Source organism: Sebastes umbrosus, chromosome 5 (genome assembly GCF_015220745.1).
Source record: "Sebastes umbrosus isolate fSebUmb1 chromosome 5, fSebUmb1.pri, whole genome shotgun sequence".
Classification (NCBI taxonomy): Eukaryota; Metazoa; Chordata; class Actinopteri; order Perciformes; family Sebastidae; genus Sebastes; species Sebastes umbrosus.
Window position 1 is genome coordinate 30,691,077 of NC_051273.1, and position 23,061 is coordinate 30,714,137.

A 23,061-nucleotide genomic window follows, 5' to 3' on the forward strand; every position below is an offset into this window, starting at 1 on the left:
TTAGAAAACACTAAATCTCATCATTGTAATGTTTGTCGAAGTTTGTTTTTGTGAGTGCAGCCAGAATAGTCTCATTGCTCCCCTTTGTAGCTGATGGAGGGGGAAAAACACCGAACACACCTGCAGTTCAACAGACATGTGCCTCATCAAAAGAGAAAAGACTTACAGGATGAGGACTAACTGGTTGGTTTGACAAATATACGTAGGGTTAACTTCCACCTCTGCTAAACAGCAGCCAGCAGCCACTTCTCTGAAGCTGTCAGGACTGTCTCCCACACAGTCCCAAATGGAGCTATCCCCCTCATCCATGAAACAACTCTACAACAGCTTTGTCCCAAATCCATACTACATACTGATTCTAAGTATGTTTCTGAGCGCGTATACACTGGAAAAATGACTCTCCAAAGATGTCAGTGTGCAGTTGATGGACACTATTGTCCCACCATGTAATGTACAAAGGAAATGGCAGACCTACTCATGGCTGGATGAAAACTTAAAATATAAAGTACTGAATCTTTACAAAAAAAAAAGACACTTGGTGCACTTCTTGTTTCATTTACTGTTAGTGCAGAATGATGAAAGATATTGATTTCTCGTATACTAGCTGCAGAAACGGTATGCTATGCAAAGTATGCAGCACCTATTGTATATTATTGGTCAACGTATTCTCACACAACGATTCGTATCTTACGAAAAGTTATTCCTCATTTTTCATGCATTTTCCTACGAATGTCCAGCAATACGTGTCAATTTCCGCTCCAGTTTTTTAAAAATAAACTTCTGTCTTCACAGGAAAACAGTTTGGTGAGGTTTAGGCAACAAAACTAGTTAGTAAGGTTTAAGAAAATATCGTGGTTTGGGCTAAAATAACTCTGGAAGTGCCGTAACTTAAGTACGGAAGTTACCTGACAAATAAATCAACGTTGACTTCTGGTTTCACACGGGATACCAGTAGTAGTCTCCTGGGCGAAAGTCCGGTGTATTTTGACCCACCCATCCACCCTGAGCTGGATTACATACGAATTAATTTGAGGAATTTATACAAAATCCAGTGCATTACTTTTCGTAGGTATAGCTATGGACGGAGTATGAGAAAAAGCCTGTATTGGTATGTAGTATTGGGACAAAAGTCATATCAAAATTATATGTTCCATTTTGGTTGAACTGCTGCCTGCATGTTAGATTTGTATCTCCTTTTTATTTGTTCCAGTAATTCTGTTTGAATATCACTGACTGCCAAAGATTTGACTCTATTGTGTTAATCAGTTTGTACATGTCATATCTGTCAGTCATTGTTTCGTCCCTCAGAGGTTACATGTATGTGTCTGGCTCATCTTTGAATGCAGGATTAAACTGTTTTTGTGTTGCTGCTAACACTCATCGTGCTTCCTCTCATAGATTTGCTGTTTAAAAGGACAGAGGGGCTTGGCCAATCAGCCCACTTTTGATGGGATCCACATCGTCAATCACTACGCGGGGAACGACGGGTCTTACCAGTCTTCAGATGAAGATGGAGTGAAGGGCCCCAGCCTCCAGGACAGCCAGCTGAGGAGCGGGGGCCGTATCAGACTGCGCCCCAACCTCGGGGACACCGACAGCGAGGAGGAGGATGACGACGACGACGACGACGACGATGACGACGAGGCCCTGCGACTCACCGTACCTCAGAGCCAGAAGTCCACCGTCGTGTGACGAGCCGAGTTGGGAATGAGGCCGTCGGCTCTCGCTGAGGGAAGAGGAGGCGTTTCAAGCAGCCATTTCAGAGGAGAAGACTGGATCTGGAGTTCTGAATTTCAGAAAGGAAATGCATCATCATTTCATATCACGAGAATCACACTTACGGATTTAGTTTGTTTTGTTTACCTCCCCTTTTGTAGTTTTCTTCCAGAGGGCAGCAAACTCCTGTCTGTCTGAGCACCACGGACAGAAGCAGTGTATGAAACAATGTGGAGCGTATCAAACTCTACCGGGCCTCAACGGGGAGGGGAGGGGTCCCCTCCTGTAGGTACAACACAGACAAAGAGACTGTGCAATAAAACCTTTTATGCTATAAATATATCTATATTACACACTTCATCCAATGTGTTTTTATATTTTTAAAGCATTTTATAAAAGAACATCAAACACGTATTGATGCCGTTACTACTAAGTGTCCATCATGCAGAGGCAGAAAAGTACAAGTGCTGTGTGTGTGTGTATATATATATCTATTGTCTTGATGAGCTCGGTCAGCGGCCGGTATCAAAGCCCGCTCGCGTCAGCCAGCGCTGGCTCGACGTAATGTCGACCTTTTTTGGCCTTAGCACATGCCGCATGCCTTTCACCAGGGCTGGTGTACCACGAGGTCAATGACAGTGTCATCTGCATACTTGTAGATATGTAAATGTGTTATTATGTTGTTTTTTTTCTCAATTCCTTTTGAACTTGAAAATATGTATCTATTGCATATCTGATGTTTAGAATATATTGTAAAATTCAGAAAAAAAGGGACGTGAGTTTAATATGGTAACACGAGTAACATCCTGTTAAGAGAAAAAACAAACAGCTGATCTTGACTCATTAGAAGACTTGAGCTCGCGGTTTTCAGAGCAGTTCTCAGCGCAGAAAAGGGGACAGATTTATTTTTTAACTACTGTTGCTGTTGTACTGACTTCTCTGAGAGCATCCCAACTTTCCTGACAAGTCAAACATGAGTATCAGAAGTTTTGTGTATCACAAAATTTGCACGGAAATGGATGACGGTCCTATAGGAAACTTAAACTGGGAGATAACACACAACGCAGTACACTTTCTAACCCAATCTGCGGAGGAATCGGGAGTTGTCAAGTGTTACCAAAGTAAGCACTATATTCTGTATTGTGCTCATCCACAGGCCAGTTCCACTCCATTTCATGACCTGGATGTGTAAGAATTTCTCTGAATGTCTGTATTGAACACTAACTCCCGTGTTCAGTGGAAGTGAACGCAGCTGTCGTGTCCAGGAAACCGACAAAGATTCAGACTTTTGAGGTCGGCGATGATAAAGTCCCTTTGATGAACAAGTGTTGTTTGATGGGAGAAGAACACGTTATGGCACTTTTTGGAGTCTGCAGTGCAGTAAGGACACACAACACTATGGAAAGCAGTCAGCACACTCTGGAGACTAAATGAGATTGTTGTGTGTGTGTGTGTGTGATGAGTTCACAATAAAAAACGTTTGATAAACCCCTTGACTGGTGTCTCTTCTTTTAACCTCCAACCTCCTCAGGCAGACTGACGTGTGTTGAGATGACTGTGAGCACATGGGGGGGATGTTGTGTCTCAGCGCTGCCTTCCTCTGTGAAGATTCTTGCTTAGATTGAGTGCTTTCAGGAAGTGATTTCTCGCGGTTTTCAGAGCTCAGCCTCAACTACCAATCATTTCATGCAGAAAACCACATTTTAAAAGAGCATTTCTCTCCGGGCACCCTGAAACATTCACCAGGTTTGTAGTCTTTTATGGCCAAATGCTGCTTATGATGTGTTTATTTATTAGACATACAGGTACAGTCTAGTTGTGATGGTCAAAGTACTGTGAGCTCAGTGTAATTATATATATATTTTATATTGCAGTGATTGATGATGCTTGAGATTTTGAATATGCATTTCATGGTGCGGTGACCGTTTATCAAAAGGCTGGTTGTAAAACCTCAACACTGCAAGAGAACAACTTCAGTTCAACTCATTTTTGTACCTGCTGCCAAACAGATGTTTCCCTGATTCTGTTGCCACATAAATATTTTTTTTAGGTCATCATTTTTGATTTACAACATTACCTGAATTTAAGATTAAATGGCTCAGTATAGGTGTTAATATTACAGCTTTATTTATGTATTTTTTTTTTTTTTTTTTTTACTAACCTTATATTTGTCCAAATTGTAAGGCATTAAAATCAGGTTGTGGTGCAGTGTGGAGGGCATTAATCATTTGGTATTTTTGGTACATGTAGAGGCGTCTTTGAGGTTGAATTTCAATGGAAAGGATATGACTACATTATGCAGAAGGAAAATGTAATCTATGCGGCGTTAAAACAAACCACAAAAATCTATTCTCCTCTCAGACAAACTCTGGCTTCTGCAGAGCAACATATAATAAAATTAAATTTACAAATATCATTATTATTATTAGCAGCCTTTTATTGTTATTTATTTTTTAAATGACGTTTATTTAATAATTATTATTATGGTATTATTGTATTTCACATAGTCATGGCAGGATGTCCCAGTTGGTAGCTATAGACCGTTCTCTCTGTCTGTCGGCCTATCGGCTCCAGGCAGCAGCGAGCTGATACTTTAATCGGTTCAGGCTTCATATCTTCACCAACACACACAACGGAGTCTAATCGAGCCGGGACATGTGGCGCTTTGATTTCCTGCCCTTCATTCACTGATAGGCTGCTCTGCCTTTAGCCCAAAAGTCCTTCTGATAGTGAACAACAGAGCGACCTGTAGCTGTTAGAGCCTGTTAGAGCCTATATAACATCATGTCCTCCAGATGTTACCAATCTGGGTCTCCAATGTTGTGTTTTAGTGGAAGAAAATCTTTAGTTATGGAAGATTTGACTTGATGTATTGATAAGTACATGTGGGTTTAGAAGATGTTGAATTCATACAGTGAGTCAAATGCAGCTCTGTGATCGAAAAACAAAAAAATCTAAATTGTGACACCCCAAACTGTTCAATCTTAAAAGAAAAAATTAACTTAAACGCAAAAATAAGACAATGCTGATCCGTAACATCAAATATTAATGACTTCATTCATTTGATGGTTCATGTGATAATCAAAGTTCCCCTTATGCTGCTTCACTGTAACAGTTTTGGGATTCCCTTATTGCACCTGCCATCAGCATGAAAGGCTCCAGGAGGACGCACGACTCCGTCCTATTGTTCGGTGCGTAATGACGCTTAACGTTGCGCTCCAAACAGAAAGCAAATTGTCTGTTTTGGGGCTTTTCTTCCTTTGGAGCATAATGCCCAGGGTAATGTGAAACTGTCACCGCAGGCGTGAGGACGGAGACTGTCTGTCACATAATAACAGCCTATATATATACGGCCCAACGGGACCACCAGACCTGGACGAAGCTCCACTAAAACTTGTTCATGTGTGCTAGCCCCGAGATTTAAACAATTAATGAGCATTTAATGTGAGGATTTATACTGAATTATGAACAATTAGTGCATGTGCTACTATTCTCTTATTACATTGTGCTTCAAGAAAAAAAATCCACTTATTTTTACTTATTTATATGTGTATGTATATGTATATATATATATATATGGATATATATGTTCTTTCTTCCTTTTCTATTATTATTTTTTTTACTTTCTCCTTTTTTTTAATTTAATTGTATTCACTTGTATTCATCACAATTGTGACTACTGTTATTTTGTTATCATATATGCTAAGTTTAAAAAAAAAAAAAATTAAAAAAAATCCACCAAACACACTTCTGACAAACCTATAACCCAAGCTCTAATAATATTCTAAGTGATTATGATCTATATTAAGCATAAGAGGACACTGTCGGTTCAGAGTTCCCCCTCTTTTATTTCCTCCTGCTACAGACACCCTGGGGTGCCTCCTCGCTTCCTCTCCCTCCTGTTAGATTGAGTAAGAAGCTGATAAGGCCTCTATCACTTCTCCTGATTGCAACGAGCTCCTCCAGGAGACGCGAGCTGCAGGCTGATCTTCAGCACCCAACGCTGCAAAAAAGTCACCATTAAAAAGTCACTTATTGTCTAATAAAATCAACTGATTAATTCCACACGGGGTGTTTCCTGAAACAAAAGTCAAAACCGCTCCGTCATGTGTTGTCTAGTAGTGACGTCTATGAGATGATTTACATTGAAGTGAAAAGACGTCGCCCCCGCGGCAGACTATTTTCCTAATAGCTGTGATGACCGTACTATACGCGCTGACTAAAAACACAACAGGCGGATATATTTTTTGCAGCGCATCGGGCTGGAGGCGTCTCTGCAGTGACACCTGTCCGCGCGACACCTGGCAGACGGGACGGCACGGGACGGTGTGCGCATGCTCCGTCCTCAGGTTGGAGTCTCTTAAAGCACTTGGACCAGCAGCTCCACAACCAGAGTAGACCTGTGTGCAGGGTTCAGAGCGACGTCCTCTCCTCTCCACAGCAGCTGGATTACTTGTCACTGGTTTGTCTGCTCTCAGGTCAGAGATGCCTCGCTCCTTCATGGTGAAGAGTAAGAAGGCGCACAGCTACCACCAGCCCAGGAGCCTGGAGGATGACTACAGCAGGCTGGACACCATACTGGCGCACATATGCTCAGGTGTGTGCACTAATTATTCATTTTTCTTTACTGCGTAAAATGTGTCTTCACGGTTTTTACATTTTTAATCTCATTTCATTTTTTTTTTTTTTTAAAACTACATTTTTCATGGCAATAATTCTGATTATGTTACAGGAGAATTAATATGGTTAAATGCATATTGAGTACAAGCATCACTGATTTTACAGTTTAAAGGGGTGGCAGTTCTTTTTTTTCTAAAAAATGCTGAAACGTAAATTAAAGTGGGATTTCTGATGTTTATATATTTCTGGTACATCGTACTGAGATTTCACGTTAACGAAAAATCACTTCCTTGAGTACATTTAAACATTATATTGTGTTTTTTCATATTACATTACAGAATATTGCTAATTAATTAGGTAATATTGGTTTTTACTATTTTGTAATTTTGCACACTTAATAATCCTGGTATCTTTTACCAATTCTCCTATAGTGCCACACAGTGACCTTCATTATGATTTATTATGTTTTTTAAAATCTCCAATAATAATCTATAACATTGAATGAGATTAAAGTTGTGCACTGAATTTAAAAACATTAGAATTTCCTTACTTCCGTTTGGTTGAGATGCTGACTGTCCTCCGTGTGTCCTCCCAGAAGCAGATAAGCTCCAGGATGACACCGACGTGTCGGTGGACCGGTACGGCCTCTCTCCGGACCCCCAGCGGGCCGACGCCGCTGATTTCTCCCCGAAGTCTCCTCTGAGCTGCTCCGACAGTCTGTGCGGTCGCTCTCCGGACTATGAGGACTACTGGAGGCCTCCGTCTCCATCTGCATCACCGGGTAAACACACACACACACAGTTAGTCTCATTTTTCAGCACATTCTGGAAACCACAATACTTTAATTAATACTTGTTTGGTGAATTAAGATAATCACATATGGATAAATTCCCTTACAAAAACATATTTAGGGGCATTTAGGGCAGAATAAAGACTTTATAGGCTACATGTTTTGTGCTATCAACATGTTTTATGTATGATTTTATGTAAAACTGCTGGCCCATTGTAATTAGGCTACTTTTTAGCTACTTTTATCACATGAAGTTTACCTTGTTTTTATTTATAAATGTATATAGGCCTATAAAAGTGTGTTGAAATAACTTTATTATAGCTGACAAAGACATTGTTTTTTCCAATCGCTGCAGCTTGAGGACATTTCTTGGATCAAGATTCACTTTGATCCAATTCTAGCTGTTTTCATGTGAAAGTGCATTGGAAATATATATAATTATCTCAGATATTTATTTATTTTAATAAAGAAAACGTATAAGACTTGAACAAAACGACTTCTTCTGACGCACATCATCAACACTAATTGTTCCATTATTCCATTACCCCACTGCAGATTGTTATAATAAAGGTCCAGAAACCCAGAGATAAGCTGTGAACTGTGAGAGAAATGCAAATATGATGAAGCGTAATCGAATAAATGTATCATGTTTTTGTATGAATCAGCTTCAGTGTTAGTGGGGCATTGATACCCAAAATATTAAAAGTGTGTTGAAATAACTTTATCATAATGCATCCTCTCCATTTTACATCTGATATTACTGGTTTCCACTGGCGGTCATCATGTGTGACTTCTCCTAGAGAACATTGCATGACTCCTGGTCCTGTGGGGTTCTGTGGAGGTCCTGGAAACGCCCCTCTTCTAACCTGCTTTCATTAACATTTCATCTGTTCCCCTCTCCAGTTGATTCAGAGAAATCCCTGTCTCCTCTGGTGGATGAGACTCAGCCCTTCTCCATCCCCTTCCGGCCGTACGCCTGGAGCAGCAGCTACCCGGGTCCTGGGCTGAGGCCCCCGGTGCAGCAGAGCCTCCATCCCGGCTTGGAGCCAGGGGACAGGGGCCCGGCGGCTTTGTCCTTCTACGGGGACAACCGGAGCACCCATCCGGCCCTTTACGCGGAGGAGACGTACGGAGACTACCGGAGGCACGCTGCTGCTGCTGCTGCTGCGATGCTGTTTCCTGACGGAGGCCTGCACGGGAAAGCCCACAATGTGAAGGCCCAGACCCAGTCAAACCTGCTCCAGTGCTCCAGTCTCATCCTCAACGGGGCTTTCAAGTGCATCAAGTGCAGCAAGGTGAGGACTGAGAGATGGATGCACATCATCATCTGCTTTGTGGGGGATGAATAAATGGATGCAGGTTGGAGGTCATCTCAAATAATAATAATAATAATGTGAGATTAGATTTATTTTTGTAAAGATTTATTTTATACAGTATACATATGGTATTTTGCTCCTTAAGTTTGATCTGGATCTATATAATATGGCGCACCTTACTTGCTTGTAAGGTGAGTGATGATTAAGATTGGTGGAGTGATATGAAGTGTGAAGTGATGTGCCACCTTTTTTGGTTATGGGTGTTCAATTGTCCCACAGTTGAGTTGAGGCATTAAAGTAGATCCTGTTGCACAGACGGAGCTCTTGCTTTACCCACAGCCCTACAGTAGTTTCATTAAGTAACAAGTGAGTTTATTGTAAGGCAGCGAGAAGCCTGCCTTACAATAATAATAATAAAAAAAATGTTGCAAGTCAAATGATCCCAGTGGTTCATGTGACTTTAAGACACTGTTTGATCTTTGACCTCCTTAAAAGGCTTTAACAATATTAAACACAAATTATTTCTATGTTCAGCTCAACTTAATTCTTATTTTCAAACACTCACATGACTTATTTCTTTCTTTCTCTTCCACCAGGTGTTTTCCACTCCACACGGTTTGGAGGTCCACGTCCGCAGATCGCACAGCGGCACCAGACCGTTTGGTTGTGACATCTGCGGCAAAACCTTCGGACACGCAGTGAGCCTCGAGCAACACAAAGCCGTGCACTCTCAGGTGACTTCACACACTTTAAAAACCGCATCCTGCAGCTCGCACCTTCCTCTGGTCTGCACGTTGTTGTCAGGATGAGTGATGAGTGTTGCTTACTTAAAATCAACCTCGCTTCTGTTTCAGGAAAGAAGTTTCGACTGCAAAATATGCGGTAAAAGTTTCAAGAGGTCGTCCACGCTGTCGACTCACCTGCTCATCCACTCCGACACGCGGCCGTACCCGTGCCAGTACTGCGGGAAGAGGTTCCACCAGAAATCCGACATGAAGAAGCACACTTTCATCCACACAGGTAAAATTAAGAGAAAATCAGATTGGAATGCAACACACAAGTTAAAGTGTTGCTATTAAACCAAATGATATCGTGGACATCAAGGAAATGTCAGACTTTTACGCACAAGTTACGCACATATTCTTTAAGGAGACATCCTTAATGAACCTGTGCGTAATTTGTGCGTAAAAGTCCGAAATTTTCTTCATTTTCATTTTCATAATCAGAATCGTGTTTATTGCCAGGTGTAAGAGGTATACACTAGGAATTTGCTTTGGTTTTGTTGGTGCAAGTCAAACAGTATAATAACAAAAGAATACACTGTTACGAATTTCCCAGTAAAATAACAGTAAAGAACTGGCAGCAGGATTGCCTTTATGTTACTGTAAAATTAACATTATTATACTGTCGCTGAAATTTACAGCTTTGTACTGTTAATGAAAAAATACAGTTTGAACTGTTTTTTTTTTTATTAATTACACAGTATTTTACAGTTAATTTACTGTTTAAAGATACATTCTATAGCTGTTTTTCAGCTTTCTTTTACATTATCTTACTGATTTGTTTTAATGCACTATTTAGGTTGTATTTTTTTACATACATTTTAATAACATTATTTTTTGCCTAGATGAATAGACTTAGCAGGTTACAGACATAGGAATAGTCACACTAAATACAATTAAAGGCACTTGTTAGGAAAAAGGCTATAATAGACTTGTTGACACTTTTCCCAAAAATGTCTGTCTATAGCTGGCTACAAGCACAGAATGCAAACCATAACAATAAGTGAGTGAAGAACAATAAAGCTAATTCACTGATTTTACAATCATGTACAATGTACAAGCCTCACATGTGCAGATCAGGTCCCAGAATTAAAAAAATACTGCATGAAACTGTTACTGATGATACTTTAGACAGTTGATCAGCAGTAAAGTGATGTTTTTTAAGAATGCATTATAGTTCAGTTAAAAAACGGCCTATGAGCGAAATTTAACAGGTTTTCTTTTGTATAAACAGTAAAGCACTGTTTTTAGCAATAACAGGTTAATTCTGTTGAAATCCTGCTGCAAATTAACAGCAATTGTTTACAGTGTGGACATCATGGAGATGTCAGACTTTTACGCACAAGTTACGCACACATTCTTTAAGGAACACTAGACATCCTTAATTTGTGCGTAAAAGTCCGAAATTGTCTTCATTTTCACAATATAGTTATAGGTTAAATAAAATAACTCCAACTAATAAGTTTCCTAAATGTGTTTTTTTTTAGGTGAGAAGCCACACAAATGCCAGGTGTGTGGGAAAGCGTTCAGCCAGAGCTCCAACCTCATCACACACAGCAGGAAACACACAGGCTACAAACCTTTTGGCTGCGACCTCTGCGGCAAAGGTTTCCAGAGGAAAGTGGATCTGAGGAGACACAAAGAGACGCAGCACGGACTGAAATGATGCGATCGCTGCAACACATTATATCCAACAATATAATCTGACTTTAAATCATTCTTCTTGAAAACGAGTGAGGACATCTGACAAAAGACATTTTTGTTTTTCCCAATCGCTGCAGCTTGAGGACATTTCTTGGATCAAGATTCACTTTGATTCCAATTCTAGCTGTTTTCATGTGAAAGTGCATTGGAAATATATATATAATTATCTCAGATTATTTATTTATTTTAATAAAGAAAACGTATAAGACTTGAACAAAACGACTTCTTCTGACGCACATCATCAACACTAATTGTTCCATTATTTTTCCATCCCACTGCAGATTGTTATAATAAAGGTCCAGAAAACCAGAGATAAGCTATGAACTGTGAGAGAAATGCAGATATGATGAAGCATGATCGAATAAATGTATCATGTTTTTGTATGAATCAGCTTCAGTATTAGTGGGGCATTGAACCCAAAATATTTGTACTCCCACTTAAAGAACCGGATCGACGATAACAGAGATGGAAATCTGCGCTCCTCCAAAGAGCCGAGGCTTTGTGTGTTGTCATTGTGGAGACATGCTGGCAAAACAGACTGTGTGATTTAATAAACAGGAGGGTTGCTGCCTTATACTCACGAAGCTGTCATCTCCAAGGTTTCCATTTTGCACATTTTATGGTCAGAATGAACTTTTATTGTCGTTTACGAATAAAAATATTTTTTTCCAGACTTTATTTTCTGTTTCTTTGTTTTGTTTTTTTTTAATTTAAAAAGCTATAAAATCTAAAAATGAAACCTTTTCTCCAAATGAGAGATATGGGTAAATCTCCAGATTGAATACAATTATTTAAAACCGGTCATTTAAGTCAGGTTTCACCCCCCAAAATTATAGCAAAAGTCCCCAGGATATATAATGCGCTATAGCCTATTTATCTGCTTTATTTTAATCTTTAACTTTGCGAGTGTTGAGGTGAATTAAAGCTCCAGTATATGCTGACAAACAGCAGGACATTTAACCGTGTTGCTGCTGTGATTGGGATTTGCCCAGAGGCTATATCCTGGCTCCTGTTTGTTTTGACTCTGTAGCTGTGTGTTTGAACACCAAACAGTCTGAGCAGATTTAACCGTTAACCAGATGCGTTTTACCCTCATGGCTGTTATTTAAAAATAAGAAGAAAAAAAACAAGTTTTGGCAGGAAGCTGGCAGAGGAAGGCACCACATGCAGCAGCAGCAGCAGCAGCTGTGATCCACTGCTGCTGGATGGAGTTTGAAATAGTTTATTTGAATTCTGTTATAATTGATGAGCAATAAATTGATTTAATCTGAGGCATCTGGGTGGATTACAGGGACATCAGTTTGAAATTGGGCAATAATAAATCATATTAAGACACTGGCAATAAAGTTAAACAAATTAAAGAAAGCTGGATAAGAATGACTTCCATTCAGTCATCATCAGATGGTATAAACCATAAATATGAAACCAAATTTATCACATTTTCGGGAAAGCATTTCACCTCCAGATACCACTATTTTCATCTAACCTCCCTCATGTTCATGTTTCCATCATAAAACTACCGGTTAGGTGAGTTTATACACATCATTTGATCCTTTCACTATCTCATCTTCTCTAACTCTGAGTCAAAAAGAGGAACAATCAGTTAGTCGTCTTCCTTCAACATTGATTGAAATCACTGACTCACAAGGATTTTTTTTTTATGCCTCACTTCCCCTCAAAAATCGTACAACATCCAGGCCTGCGAAAATACTGAATATTTTAAAGCCTTGAGATGAACAGAGGAAAGGAGAACAGGGAATATCATTTAAAGGGAGACTTAATGGAGCTGTGAACCATAGCCACGTCATTTATTCTCTTAAAGTGAAATTAAACTTTAACTACCTCGCATCACCAATATTAAAATGACATGTTAAAAGCTCTGTTTACAAGAGAGTGGCTCACTTCACAGGAAATGTGCAGTTTTATAAAGGAAATCACTAAAGCGTCACAGATAAAATCACCAGATCATCACAGATGCTGCTTTCTGAGAAGGGCACAATGACTGATGTTGGCTCTGCAGGTAAACATTCTCCTGTTGGAAACAAGTTGTACTCTGAGGCAGCCTCCAGCCACCAGTCTGACCACCACCCTCTGACGTCACGGGGAAGTGTTTAACTTAATGTTGTGAATTAAACAAAAACAATTGCTTAAGATTAGGCAACAAAACCACTTAATTAGGTTTAGGGGGAAAAAATGGGACTTGACATATGGTAAAGTGAAAGTGAAAGGTAAGACATACATCAGACCGGCAATATGGTCATCCAGAGTAGGCCCTCATGACCACGCCCCCTTTTGGGGAAAACAATCTTATGTCCTTCATTGATGGTAACAGAGTAAACAGAAGAAGTTGAAACTCCAAACTTCTACTTCAAACAAACCGGTAATAATAAATACCGCTAAGCTCACGCAAGAGTTGCTGTGTAGTTGGTTGCACCAACAATAAATCCCAAAACGCTGATCTCAGATTTGTTCCCCTGTCATGTCCTAAAAAAATATATAATTGAGGGACTTTGTGGCTCCAAGCTATAGACCAAACCAGCATGGTGTCATCGCCGAGAATGCAGGAGAGAAAATCACGAAAAGCTGTGGTTAAGTGGGTTAACCGAGGCTTTCACATTGAGATTTGAGGCGCATACGATACGTGACTATTCACTGTCAGTGTGGTAAATGGCCAAATGATGCTGGTGACAGTGACTAGCATGGCTAGCTAACTATAGCTTGAGTGGGAGGCTGCTGTAGTAATACAGTCATACATTAACGTTATAGCAGCATCAGACTGTCGTCTCCAGGTAAATCTCTCAGCATATAGATCAAACAGTTGGTTATTAACACCTTGGTTATTTACAGAAAACACTTAACGTAACGCGATTCAATCAAATATGTACAGATGTCTGGATAAGCGATATCCGGCCCCTGTGTTGGACGGGGGAAGACTGAAGGGACATGACGGCGATCAAGGTTGATTTGCTAAGGTATCTCGAACGCTCAGGTTTAAGCAAGGTTGCAAAATAACTATTAGACATGTGTATAAAACAACGTATGTATAAGAATTACAATTTAAACACACGTCAGATTGCAATTGAAGTCTACGGGATCTTCGGTTTTCTTTCCACCAAAAGGGGACTTGGCCTTGACTTTTTGCGACGTACTCGTATGTGCCGGTCTGATGTATGCGATGAATGCCTTCTGTTCGGAATGAGAACGGACTGGACTGTCGCAGGACTGTAATAAGCTCGTCCAATCATTTCATTCGGCCCCGAATGAAATGATTGGACGGTCTACCTGCCTGTCTACCTACCTACCCGTCGCACTCTAACCTACCTACCTGCGCGCACTCTGCCTGTGCACTCATTGCTTGTCACCACAGTCTTCCACAAGCTGCTAGCTGGAAAGCTGTGAGAACTAACAACAGCGATGTTCTTTGTGTACGTTCATGATGATCGTTTTGGGGGAGTGGTTTTGGAGGGAGGCCTGAAGAGACGGACTGTCAGTGTTGCCGACCTGGCGACTTTCTCTCTAGATTTAGGGACTTCTGGAGCTAGTGCTGCTAGCTACTTTCATTGGAAAAGAGATGGCAACACTGGGCTGGGTTTTTTTGGTTCGATATCCTTTTGTAATAGGTACTCTTGCGAATTTCTCAACATTACCAACCCTAACTTTAAGCTGAGAGCAGATTTTTATTTAGAAACCCAATCAGAAGGTAGGCCTACTGCATGATTCCCCCTGATTCCTCCTCAAGCACAATCACGGACAGAAGCTCTCCAAGCAAAACATCTTCAAACGAGCCATTAGGCTGACCAGATTTCCTCCAAGGGGCACTGGTGGATTTTTTTTTAAAGCATTACCCCACTGCCCCGAGGCATATCAAATATGAATAGAAGATGGCTCAATCGATAAGAGTGGGCCAGTAATCAGAGCACTGCAGTCTAAAGGCTCAAATTCTAGGCCTGCACCACCTTGGTCCGTAAGTGCACACAACCACACATGCATACACCCAGAGGTATGACTGGATTAATTTTTCTTGACAGACATAGTTGCGCAATTAGAAAGTTCAGTGTCGGGGTTTTGTGGTTTTTGGAGGATTCATTATTAATGTCAAATTAAACATGAATTATAAAAGAGAGATTTCAGAGACACACTTTGCTGCTTGATTTTGATTTTTTTTTTTAAATGCATCTTCTACTGTTTGAACTAGATGGATGAATTCTCAATGTTGACTCAATCTATTATGGGTTTTATTGTCAGATAGACTGTAGGAAAGAGTTTTTACAAATAACATGGAAAGACACAAGACTCTTGAAATGAGACATAAACAGCTGTAGGGGAGATGTTAGCACAACTTTTGAAACCAGACCACATCTCCTGATTTACAAACTGTGATACTCAGCCTGATGCACAGCACTAAAGATAACAATGTGATTAAAGCATAACATGCAATACCTCATAGATAGTAAAAAGATCCAAAACACGCAGCTTAACATCTAGAATGCGCAACATCTGGCGACTGGTCAGATTCATACAATGTACTTTTCATGAGAGAGCAGAAAGGGAAGACACCATGAAGAGGGAGCAAATGTGATTGCTTCCCTGAGGGCGGGTAGACCTGTTGTGTATATTGTAATAATAGTGTGGTATTTGCTCTCACGCTCTGATCAACAGATTCCACACAGGTTTGACGAGTTACAAAGAGAGATAACCTGAGAGAGATACGGGATTCCTAGCAGCAAGCTTCGGAGAAAAAGCACTGATTAATGTGCTCTGGTACAGGAAATGTTGTTCAAAAAGTTCTCAGAAGATGAACAGATATGAAATAAAACTTCAACTTTCTGCATCAGAGAGACTTTCCTGCTCACCTGTCCCCCCCCCCTCCCCTCTCACCTCCCCAGTGTTTGACACGCCAGCTAAGCTGGGACAGATGAAGAGAGGCAGGGCACATATAGGACATAGCTCTTTTGTTGCAGAGGCTTATTCATTATTCACCTGATCTGAAAAACAGACTGCAAACCAACTGCACAGCTGTCATCGAGCAACAAGGCGTAGACACAAATTATTCATGACTCCGCAAAGAAAAGGCAGCAGAATGAGAGGAAAATAATAACAAGAGACACCAGCGAGGCAGCTGACAGGCTGAACACGTGTGGGGAGAGACGGCCTCTCCGGGGCTGACAAGCTTCCGCAGCCGGCGGCGGCTACGCCACACTTCCCCTGGACCGCCTCCACACACCATGCGGACTTTTGCAGGGTTTGCTGGTGACTTTCATATTGTTTTAGATTTTTATGCCAGGAAGCAGTTTATTTTAAGTTTAAAAAATAATTTCGTTAAGTAAAGATATAGAGGAGTAATGTCTACCTGAGCAGAGAATGAAGTCGCTCTTGCTGTAATCCAAGCTGCTCTGTGCTTTAATGACATATAGCCAGGCAGGCTGCGCGTGCCTTTTAGTGCATGTTTGTGAATGTGAGCGTGCCCGACTGGCTAGCTCACGGCCGCCACTCTGCACCGCTCTCATACGGCAGTTACAGCTGATAACGCCATTGTTGCGGAAGCTAGGACCTACCCTCCTGTTCCTCCGTAGCCCCAAGGAAGTGCACCGAGCTTTGAAACAAATTTCATGTTGTGGCCAAATGGTGGGATTACAACTTCTGTGTCCGTCAAGGGATACCATTGGGCCCAAATATACGTTTTGTATAGATGTAATTGGGAAATTGCTAGCGCTATTAGCTCCATTAGCTGCTAGCTGCCAGCTTCCCATTTTATTTTCTCTGTATTTAAGCCCACCTGGTGAGATTTCTTGGTGTGCAGCACTCATTATATTATATACAGAACTGTAACTGACATCAAAAACTGGATGGCAACCAATTTTTTTCAGTTAAATCTGAACAAGACAGATATAATTACCCCTCGACATATGTCTGATGAGGTACTGCCAGATTGTACAAAATTCAGGCTTTTAACTAAGAGACGGGATTATATTACACCTGCTCCAGCATCTTTACACCGGCTGTCTGTTCAATTTAGAGATGATTTAAAAAAAAATTGATTGCTAACGTTTAAAGCGTTGCATGGCCAGGCAACTAATTACACCATTGAACTATACAAACCTCTTTTAAATGCCCTCTGAAATCACATTTTTTCAGTTTACCCTGATTTTAGTCATTTCGGCCTCCTCTTATTTTACCCATTTCATCCAGTCATTTCTGTCCATTTTTGTTTTGTCTTTTATATTCGATTTTTATTTTGTATTTCATTGTTGTGGTTGTCGGTTTTGCCTTTAATTATGTTGCAAAGAACTTTTGTCTAGAAAAGTGCTCTATAAATTAAGTTTATCATAATTACTACTATTGCTACTTTTACAGTAATAATAATAATATCAATATTGCTATTTATTTATTTATTTATTCATTTATCTATGTATCTATTTATTTATTTACTGATATATTTATTTTTAATAATATTTTTAGGCCAACATAATATGACACATTCATGCAGGCCAATGCAGGGGGGAGTGTGTGTGTGTGTGTGTGTGTGTGTGTGTGTGTGTGTGTGTGGAGGGGGTGGGGGTGGACAGTGTTGTTGTTTTCAGTTTTCAGGCCTGTTTATAATGGCGTGTCCCAAGGTGTTTGTGCGTGTGTGTGATTCTAAAGGCTTGACCACACACACACACTCACACACACATCAGTGATATCAGAAAATGGTGGAGGCCAAATGAGAGCCGACATTTTTTCTCCAGCCGCCTTGAAAGCTTTCCATTAGCCGGGCTCTGTTCGGAGGGTCTGGGGCCCTGAACAGCATGAGTCCATGGGGGACTGGTGGTGGTGGTGTGTGTGTGGAGATGGGATGGGGAACCACCGGTTTCATAAAAGAGGGGGGGAGACTGGTATTTAAAGACATGTTTTTCCGGTTCATTAAGCATTACATATCACTAGACAATTTGGATGTGAGCTGTCACTCAGGAACAAAAAAGGGCTGCTCTGTTAGAACGTGTGTCTGTGTCACACTCCCCGGCTCTCTGGGTGGTTTTACACATATCATCTTATATTCTGTAGCTGTACAAAAAGAACCTGTGTTCAATCCTTTTACTGCTTCTGCTCCTAAACCACGCTCTCGCCTTGTTGGCTTGGTTTCGTCGTCTAATCTGAAGACATGTCTAATAACGTATGAATCCTGAAGGTGACATTAAAAGGGTCCACTCTGGCTAAAAGGCTTGATAACAAAAGATTCTCTCCCTCTTCAGGGGAAAGAAAACACGAGAAAAGGAAATTTTCTGACACACAAGTGACAAGAAAGAGAGCTCCGTAGCCTTTTAGTGTGTAGTTGATAGTCTTCTTCGCTTGTAAAAGGTTTTACATCGTCGGGAATTGGATTTGTGTTATGTAAAGATCCATGCACAAATCCTTGCATGCAGTTAATGCGAGAAAAAGACCGGGTTGTTAATTGTGCAGTAAAATACGAGAAGAGATTGAACCTCAATACTTTTTTTGGTAATGATGGAAACTTGTCCATAGCACTGAGTATTAAAATAAAACGTCACATATCAAGGTGGGCAAACATTTTTTGCTCAGATATTCCCTTTCATTTACTTATTCTTTCATCAGAGAAGCTTCTTTTATTAAGGGAAAAAATGGAAGTAATAGGGCTGTCAATCGATTCAAATATTTAATCACAATTAATCAAATGTTTGTCCATAGTTAATGGCGATTAATCGCAAATTAATTGCACATTTTTATCTGTTCAAAATGTACCTTAAAGTGATATTTGTCAAGTATTTAATACTCTTATCAACAATGGAGTGGGCAAATATGCTGCTTTATGTAAATGTATGTATATATTTATTATTGTAAATCAATTAACAAAACAAAAAAATGATAAATATAGTCCAGAAACCCTCACAGGTACTGCATTTAGCATAAAAAATATGCTGAAATCATAACATGGCAAACTGCAGCCCAACAGGCAACAACAGCTGTCAGTGTGTCAGTGTGCTGACTTGACTATGACTTGCCCCAAACTGCATGTGATTATCATAAAGTGGGCATGTCTGTAAAGGGGAGACTCGTGGGTACCCATAGAACCCATTTTCATTCACATATCTTGAGGTCAGAGGTCAAGGGACCCCTTTAAAAAATGTTTTGTTTAGTTTTTCCTCGCCAAAATTTAGCACAAGTTTGGAGCGTTATTTAATTTATTAAATTTACTTTGATTCCACAAAAAAGCTTCTAAATGAATGAGAGAATTCTTTTATAGGGACTCTATGCATAAATAAACAAACCATGTAGAGTACAACCCACCGTTGTGTAGCCACAATGTTAATGAAGTAGTAACAGAGGACCTGTATCAAATAAACACATGAAACCTCTTTCAGCCTATATTATCTCTGCAAACAGCATATGATTTATGAGTGAGCATGGCAGCACAACATGTTGTTTTTGTGATACAGCCTCAACCGGGCCTGATTGCAGCTGTGAATCTTTCTAAAAAATTCATAAGATCCGTTTCACAAATGACCGAGCCAAGCGTGTGCCTGTATCCGAATAGCAAAGAGAGAGCGAGGCGAGGAAGAATCTATAAGAGGAGCCCGCAGCCGGAGGAAGGAGTACAAAATGACAAAGATTTATTCTCAGCCACGATCAAATATTTATGCTGAGGCATTCAAGTAAAGTTACTTTTTGTGTTCTGATTTAATGAATGATTTGAGCGGTGGCAGTGCTGGGAGGCACAGATGTTGGGTTTGCTGAAGCCTGCGCTAATGCCCATTCAGGGGTCTGTGTGGTCATGTGTCAGACTGCAGCAGGATCAAAGCAGAGTAATGACATTGTGGGGATCGCAGCATAGAGGAGTAGGATGGTAAGTACTTCCACAGCCCCAGAGGCCTACACTGGGCCACGGCTCGGGAGGATGAAGAGAGAAAGGGGGGGAAATAATTACTATATTAATACGTTGTCTTTGTTGAAATATCCTGCAGGAGGAAAAGTATTTTTTTAGTTAATTCCCTCCTATTTTTTCCACAAATTAAATGTTCATTTATCAAAATGAAAGGCGACACTGCATCATCTTTAAAGCATAACATTAACCCAATATCTCTAAATCTTTTCATCACGTGCCAGTGTGTTGCCAATCACTCCATTAGAGAAGAGCCACTTTACAAAAGGCCCCGCATTCGGTGGGATTGATCCAAAATGACAAAGCCACAGTCAAAGGAAATGGATCCCGGCAGTGCAGTGACTCTCCCATTCTCCCTCTGGCATCCTCTGAAACATTAATGACCCCAAGCTGAATCTGATCTGGCCTTCTTTACTCAGTGTTTTACATTTACTCAGAACTGTCTGCCCACTGATAATATTCATTTAAAGGTAGGGTAGGTAAAGATTTTCTAAAACATTTTTTTGTTATATTTGTTGAAATTCTCATTACATCCCGACGGCAATCAATAAATCAAATGTTATGACAAGAAAAATAAAAAAACAATCCGGTATCTGTGGCTGATGCAGGACTTAAATAAAGTAAAGTAAGTAGTAAAGTATCATTTCATTCGACCCAAAAGTATTGATTGAATGGCCCACCTATCTGCCCACCCAGCCCTGTCTCATAAATTACGTTACGTAATGATGTTATTGAATAATAACGAGTATAACAAGCGAGAAAGTCCACTACTGGTGAGTGGGAGGTTGGGGAGGTGTATGGGTCCAACAAACATCGGACCTTGCCCCAGGAGACCGCTGTCCGTGTCCTGTTTGAAACAGTAATTTTAGGCCAGACCATAATGATTTTTACCTAACTGAGTAGTTTTGTTGCGTTTTTGTTTTGTTTTTGTTTCAATTTTCAACGTTAATCATGTGTTTAAAACGGTTTAAAAACTGCGACCGTAATCTGGGAAAAAATATGCTTCCCTCAAAATGTATTTTGGTTATACAGTTTAGTTGTATGGGAACGCAATTTTGTTGGAGACAGGATTGGCCTGCCGGAGTCTTCTACAAGCTGCTAGCTTGACAGCTGTGAGTACTAACAATAGCCGTGTTCATTGTTTCCGTTCATTATGATATGTTTATGTCGTAATGATTTAGGGACTTTTGGAGCTAGTGCTGTTAGTTACTTTCATTGGAAATGAGATGGCAACACTGGGCTGGATTTTTCGGTTGGATTATTTTTTTAAATCTAGTGTACTCTTAGTAGTTTCTCAACATTACCAACACTATCTTTAAAATCATCTAAAATAAATATAAAGGTATTTTTGAGTAGTTGCATCAAAAATCATTACAAATAATATAAATTCATAATATCTAAAAAACAAACAAACCTGACTTTCATAACTAGTAGTGAAAGAGAAGATTCCATATAAAGTTGTAAAGTGTGTAAATTCAAAGAAGGGTCCAGATCAGGTGACCTGAAAGGAAGCTGTGAGTGTGCCAGGAGACATCTGTGGCAGGTGAAATAGAAATTTTAACACTTGAGTGAACACTTAAACGGATAAAGGGAGTTTAAAAAAAAAAAAAAAAAAGGCTAAAAGCCTCCATCACTTCCAAACAAGACATTGGTACCCCAAACACAGTGTGTCAGCATCTTTAAACACCGGAGAGAAGGGGGGATGACAAAATCGTTTTGACAGCCAGTTCACATGTAACATCTCCGATTCATCCACCTTGGGGAGTTGCTGGGCAGTTGCCGGGGGAAACCAAGCCCCCGTGTGTGATAGCAGAGTGGGCCGGGCTGAGCTTGTGCACCGCGCCACTTATTGATCAGAGTCAGACAGGGTGTCAGTCTCCGCAGCCCAGAGATACAGCAAGGCAAGCAGCAGTTATCTGTGTCTATTAAGGCGTCCGCTCTGTGTGTATTGATTGGGAACAACTCGACACAGGGAATTGTCATCAAAATGCCGATTTACAAAAGGTTGAGCAGGCGGTGGTGAAGTCTGCATGGTCCGGGCGGTATGGATTTGTTGATGCAGTTCTCCCAGCGGTGCTCGACACCAGACGGATGCTGCAGCTCAGGAAACACTGAGGCGTCCCGGCCGGCCTGGGCCTTTGTCTCACCTCGGGAGCTTTCGCCTCATAGTACACTGGTACATAAAGTAACTTTACGCCATGTTGAAAGACTGGAGCACATTACAGCGACAGCCTTTTGCCAGAGCACAAACGAAACGTTCACTAAACACGCTCACACACTGAGACTGCACCCACGCAGCCCCTCCCTGCAATCGTGTGCTACAGGGGCAAAGCTTTTACAAAAAGGGGCCAAGGTCAAGATTTTCCCTTGTGAGACCACCACCTCCATTAGCTCTCAGTTCACTGGGGTATCTCTGTCCCCCTAAAGATATATTCTACCTCTAGACTAGCACCATCGGCGAGAAGAAGAAAAAGAAAAAGCAGACAAATGCCTTATGTAAATTGACCTCCACGTCTCTAGCACACAGATTTTCCACTTACTCCGGTGGTACGCACATAGTTTCAGTTTAATCTGCTGAGGTTCTGAGATGTCTGTCTTCAGATTACTGCTACAACCCTGATACAGTTCTTTTACATGGAAGCCATTCAATGTAAAACACAGTTGTTGAGTTATTTACACAAGAAGAAGACAAAACAGTCATCCTGCCTTCATTAGTGTCACAACTATATGCAGCACAGAAGCCACTTAACTAGCAAAGAGGCAGGAGAACCCATTTAAAGGAACAGTGTGTAGCATTTAGGGGGATCTATTGGCAGAAATGGAATATAATATTAATAAGTATGTTTTCTTTAGTGTATAATCACCTGAAAATACGAATCGCTGTGTTTTCATTACCTTAGATTGAGCAATTTATATCTACAGTTCATACGGCGCGGGTCCTCTTCACGGGTCGTGTCTAGAAGGTAACCTTCAAATTGCGAAAACATGAAAAATTCAGAATATTAAACATTAGATCTGTCGACATCAGGCAAGGATCTTCAGGAAAATGAGAGATATGAATGCGTAGACGGTGGTAGAAAATATGTCCACTCAAGTACTGCATGTAAGTAGAGAACAGTACTTGAGGTACTTGCAGTTTAACAAGTATTTCCATTTATTGCAACTTTACACTTAAACATATGATGCAAAGGCATAAATTAAATTATCCAACAGTGTGTTGTTAAAGGGACAGTGTGTAGGATTTGGAGGCATCTA

General features: G+C 40.5%; 2 protein-coding genes across 11 annotated transcripts in view; both read left to right on the top strand.

Moving 5' to 3' along the window:
• The window catches only part of evi5b (ecotropic viral integration site 5b), a 40,134-nt gene extending 36,930 nt beyond the window's left edge, over positions 1-3,204 (top strand). For 9 of the 10 annotated variants that reach the window (XM_037769384.1, XM_037769383.1, XM_037769388.1 and 6 more), the window contains one exon: positions 1,399-3,204. In XM_037769384.1, coding sequence (XP_037625312.1) covers positions 1,399-1,692 — 294 coding nt within the window. In that variant the 3' untranslated portion in view covers positions 1,693-3,204. The remainder of the gene's footprint in view (positions 1-1,398) is intronic. The other variant, XM_037769386.1, reaches the window with a different exon arrangement.
• A 130-nt stretch (positions 3,205-3,334) lies between these two features.
• On the top strand, positions 3,335-11,737 carry LOC119488097 (zinc finger protein Gfi-1-like). The gene is made up of 6 exons (XM_037769392.1): positions 3,335-6,313; positions 6,932-7,117; positions 8,030-8,421; positions 9,039-9,176; positions 9,297-9,462; positions 10,712-11,737. Exons 1-6 carry the CDS (start codon positions 6,202-6,204, stop codon positions 10,888-10,890), a joined length of 1,173 nt encoding a protein of 390 aa, XP_037625320.1. The 5' UTR covers positions 3,335-6,201; the 3' UTR covers positions 10,891-11,737.
• The last annotated feature ends 11,324 nt before the right edge of the window (positions 11,738-23,061 follow it).

Excerpts from the sequence above, each read along its gene's own strand:
- LOC119488097 (XM_037769392.1), top strand. The coding sequence starts at position 6,202 with ATGCCTCGCTCCTTCATGGTGAAGAGTAAGAAGGCGCACAGCTACCAC. Across the intron at positions 9,177-9,296 it reads ACAAAGCCGTGCACTCTCAG|GAAAGAAGTTTCGACTGCAA; the intron begins GTGACTTCACAC and ends CTTCTGTTTCAG. Across the intron at positions 9,463-10,711 it reads GCACACTTTCATCCACACAG|GTGAGAAGCCACACAAATGC; the intron begins GTAAAATTAAGA and ends GTTTTTTTTTAG.